A 5,029-nucleotide genomic window follows, 5' to 3' on the forward strand; every position below is an offset into this window, starting at 1 on the left:
GCAAGATACCTGCCAAGCCCACCGTCGGTGTCTCAAATGTGGACAACTGCGTTTCACACAGTCTTGCAGTAAACCAGATAAATCCACACCCGCCACTTGTGCAAACTGTCAGGGAGATCACCCGGCAAATTACCGCGGTTGCCCGGTATTTAAATCTTACTCTGAGGCTCTAAAATTGACGGCACACCAGCCGAAGAAACAACCAGATAAAACCAAGAAAAGTTCCCAAGACCCATCAGATGAGGAAATTTCCATTCCCACTATTGTCAATGTCCAACCTGTGGCTACGGATGGTGACGACGCTAAGCTTCCACTCATCCCACACCGATTCAGCTTCTACTCAACAACAGGTGAGCTCTAACGAAGACCTGGATATAAAGTCGGTTCTTTCATTCCTCAAGGGCTTACATTTCCGCAAAATAATAACACACATAAAACGTGGTATTACACGTTTCCGACAAGCTGCTGACTCAGCTTCCAAGGCTGCAGCAGTCATCGAAACAATAGCGCAAATGGTTGACGATGGCTGTTTCTAACTCCAGCGTCCTACATCACACACATGTGGAATGCAGATGTTATCGAGGGGCAGAAACAAATGCTGATTAGGTTTCACACACACCACAGATTTGATGTCATGTTTATACAAGAAACACACTTTCCTGCTCGTATCACTACTTGGAGACCACCCAATTACATTGTGTACCGACAGGATAGAGTGGGCAGACAGAAAGGAGGATTACTACTTATCATCAAAAAGGCATTCCCAGTCAAGTTGATTACAATACCACCCCTACTTACTTTGGAGGCACTTGCTCTTCAATTGATAACTCCAGGCGTTCCATTAATATTGGTTACAAGGTACAGGTCCCCGGCCACACAACTAGAGCCCACAGACTTCGATGTCATTGCTAACTTAGGGTCAAAAGCCATCTTAGCAGGAGATCTTAATGCTAAGCATGGAGAATGGAACTCGATTACTCCAAACACTGCTGGAGATGATTTACATCCACATCTACTTACCTCCAACTTCATCATCAGTGCTCCACCTGACCCAACTCATTATCCAAAATTCGGCGGACAACCCGATGTTCTTGACGTCGCTCTTTGCAAAGATGTATCATTTAGTGTTCATCCTTATGTCATTTCGGATTTTGATTCTGACCATGATCCAGTCATTTTTCACTTCTCGCACCGCAGCATCGCTCATTCTGCCCCTATCATCAAGCAAACAGAAACTGACTGGCATCTTTTCAAACAAGAAATAAACACTATGATCGATCTGCGAGATCGGCCCGCCACCATTGAGGACATCGACCAAGCAGTCTCTCACGTCACGTTAGCACTTCGCACAGCAGAGGCAGCGAGCTCCACCTCCATAATCTCTCCAACGCAAACCAGTCAATGTGACAGTTTCCACCTACAACTCTATATTCGTCTAAAACGGTGGGCTAGACTTCGATGGCAGCATACACTACATCCAGCATATAAAACGCTGTGGAACAAACTGCGTGCAAAGCTCAAGTTGCTGACAACACGACAAAATCAACAATACTGGGAAAACACTTTTCAAAATGTCACAGTAAATGACCGTAAAATTTGGATATACTGCAAATCATTCCAACGTGCTACAAATGCTTCCAAAGCTAGAGTCATACAAGGACCTCAAGAACTGACACAAGATCCTCAGTCGCAAGCGAACATTTTCGCTGACTCTCTGGAAGAACAGTTCCAGCCTAACAGAGCACGCCTCGATCCCTACCTCAAACAGCACATCCGAACCACACTATATAGCATAAGGGCACAAAACCCAACACATGACATCACCATAGTAATACCTCGGGAAATAGAAAGACACCTAAAATATCTGCCAGGAAAGACAGCACCTGGGCCCGATGGGAATCGATCTGAGATCCTAAAACATCCAACTAGAAAACTACTGGTCTTTTTAACCTATTTATTTAACGCCATATTTCAAATACGGTGTATGTTACTACCCCAAGACCTGGAAGGAAGCTCGTGTCATCACCATCCCCAAACCTGGAAAGAATCCACTGCTCCCGGAAAACTATAGACCGATAAGTCTTCTGTCGCACTTGAGTAAACTCTTTGAACGTGTGTTACTCTTGAGGCTGAAACAACATGTAGTTAATAGAGACCTCCTACCTTTCCATCAGTTTGGGTTTTGTGCCCAACATAGCACTACTACACAACTCGTACGACTGGTGGATCACTTAACAGCGGCTTTTAACAAGAAACAACACACTTTTGGAGTTTACCTAGATGTCTCAAAAGCCTTTGATAAAGTCTGGTTATCAGGACTATTATATAAGATATACACTCAAGGTTTACCGTATCATCTTCTACTCTTACTTCATTCATATCTCATTGGCAGAAAATTTCATGTGTCTGTTGACGGTGTCAAATCCACGTCTACATCTATAAAAGCAGGTTTTCCACAGGGCGCTGTACTTTCACCGCTCTTATATAATCTATACACGGCAGATCTACCGACCATACCGCATTGCTTTTTTGCAACATATGCTGATGATACTGCCTTTTTCACGACCAGTAGCTCACTTGCGCAGTGTTACATCTACATGCAACGTCAACTAAACGGTTTTCAGGAATGGGCAAGACGTTGGAGGATTAAAATCAATGCAGACAAAAGCTGTGCTGTCATTCACAGTAAGAGACGCATCCGTGTTCCACGAAATTTAACCTATGAGAATGCTCGTATTCCTTACGCTATGCACGCCAAATATTTGGGTGTAACCTTAGACCGTGGTTTAACTTTCGCCGCTCACATCAGGGACATCAAACAAAGGGCCTTACGAAAAATTTCAGCGTTATACCCATCTTTCGCTGCAGTTCACTTTCCCATGAGGTTCGAGTTCACATCTTCAAGATGATTGTCCTCTCTACAATCTCTTATGCATGCCCTGCCTGACAACATGCTTCACCCAGTCATATACAAACACTCGAAAGTGTACAAACTCGAGCTGGTCGTATAGTCACTGGTCACGACAGATACACACGAAACAATCAGATTCTGGAAGATTTAGAGCTACCCACTGTTAGAGAAGTTCTACGGCATTTGCACAGTAAGTTCTGGCGTACTTTACCCAGACATATTAATCCAGCCATAGCTAACATCGGCACTGAATGCACTCTCCGGAACGTACATCACATGCCACGTTCTTAATACCTTCCCAGAGATCGTAATAAAACCATAATCAGCACTCTGCGACAGTTGCAGATGTAGACCTCCATCCATCACAAAACAATAGTAATTTCCAACTAACTATCAACACATCTTTATATATATTTTTATACAGCCCTACTCATGGAGTCAGGGGCTCCGGCCCGATACTCTATACAAAACTGCAACAATACCGTGACCGCGACCGTGACCGTGTAATTTTATACAGATCTTCTGGGTCGATAGCAATATCGACCACATCAACTGTGACGTACCAAACGTCAGAACACTTGTCTTTTGTGAATTCTTTCCAACTTCCTGGTCGAAGAAGCTTCATACTGTGTGTAACCGCTGAGAGACTCATCAAGCCCACCTCAGCTGATACCTACGCAGTTGCCAAGCGTCTTCAGGCCCACCTAGACCACTATCCGAACGGGTGGTCTTCATATAACCTTACCTTACCTACTACATCTGGCGGTTTTTTAAGCTTGCGTAATGGATCCTGGACCAGGTCCAGGGCATCCCGGACTACCACACCAAGTTGTTCAGGGCCCCTTTATCCCATCAGCGAAAGGGGATAAGCGGAAAGATCGGCATGAAGTCAATTCAAATACTACAGGAACTTCAAATTTGCCATCAAATGCATCCGCTCCGATAAATACTGACCAAATCAAGCAAGCTTCGAAACGTCGTCACACATTGAGTGAATCCTCCTCTTCTGCTAATTAACTCATGGACGCAGACTTTCCGCCGCTCAAGACATCTACTAAACCACCAATTTATGACTTCCTTCTCACGAACTATGCTCCTACATATCAGGATCTTCGTCAGCTATATTTACGAATTTTGAAATACGTTCCTAGAACTAACATCAAACAACTCATCCATACCAAAAATGGTATCATTATACGCTCCCCAGAACCAAATCTAGCCTCTACCATACGTAACACTTATTCTTATGTAATTTTCGGACCATCAGCAGATCTTAAGAAGCTAACTTCCAAACAAGTCAAACAACATCCGCCTCCTCGTAAACCACCGGCACTTTCTGTAGTCATACGCGGTGTGGACCCTCAATTCAGCGATGAGGAAATCACCAAAGAACTACAGCTGAAGGAAGATCCTGTAATAAAGTGCATCCGTATTAAGAACGGTAATGGTTCTACTTATATGGTGCGGGTTCTTACGAATTCCCAAGACACCATAGACAATCTTCTTAGCGACGGTGCTTATAATTATTTAAAACGTCATCGAGTTGAACCCTCTCGCTCCTCGCCACCTCTGCCTGTTCGATGCGAGCGCTGTCAGTCGTATAATTCCAATTCTACATCTGAGTGTAACAATCAACTAAAGTGCGGCATCTGTACAGGACCTCATGCAACGAAGGCCTGCATGAATCTCCACAATCCTCCTAAATGCTCGACTTGTAACGCTCAGCATCCTACCTACAACTATAAATGTAAGGCGAAGCCGGGAGCAGAACCTCTCAAACCTGAACTCACAGTACCTAGTCGTACACATGAATCACCAGACATTACCCCGCTCCAGCTTCAGCTTCTGAACCTGTCATGATCAATCAATTCCTCACATTTCTTATAGTCTCTCTACAAAACATCCATCCGTTCCTCAGACAACATATCCTTCAGCAAATTCATCTCCCTGCCAAAAGCATCTTCCACATTAATTTCACTGGTACGTACTCTGGCAACTATGCTCACTTTCACTCAATTCCTTATGAAACTGCCGTTTAACACCTTGTTACATCTACTGATCATCACGCTAATTATGGTCATTAAGTTTTTGTTTTTAATATTCGCTCTTTAGCTAAAC

The 5,029-nt window shown here is 43.9% G+C and overlaps 1 protein-coding gene across 1 annotated transcript; it reads left to right on the top strand.

Annotated features, from left to right (window-relative positions):
* The first annotated feature begins 3,931 nt into the window (after positions 1–3,931).
* On the top strand, positions 3,932–4,771 carry LOC145671479 (uncharacterized). Its single transcript, XM_081740673.1, has one exon. The coding sequence runs from the start codon at positions 3,932–3,934 to the stop codon at positions 4,769–4,771; it is 840 nt and encodes a 279-aa protein (XP_081596799.1).
* The last annotated feature ends 258 nt before the right edge of the window (positions 4,772–5,029 follow it).

The sequence above is a fragment of the Thermobia domestica genome, chromosome 15 (assembly GCF_964235325.1).
Source record: "Thermobia domestica chromosome 15, izTheDome1.hap1.1, whole genome shotgun sequence".
Taxonomy (NCBI): Eukaryota; Metazoa; Arthropoda; class Insecta; order Zygentoma; family Lepismatidae; genus Thermobia; species Thermobia domestica.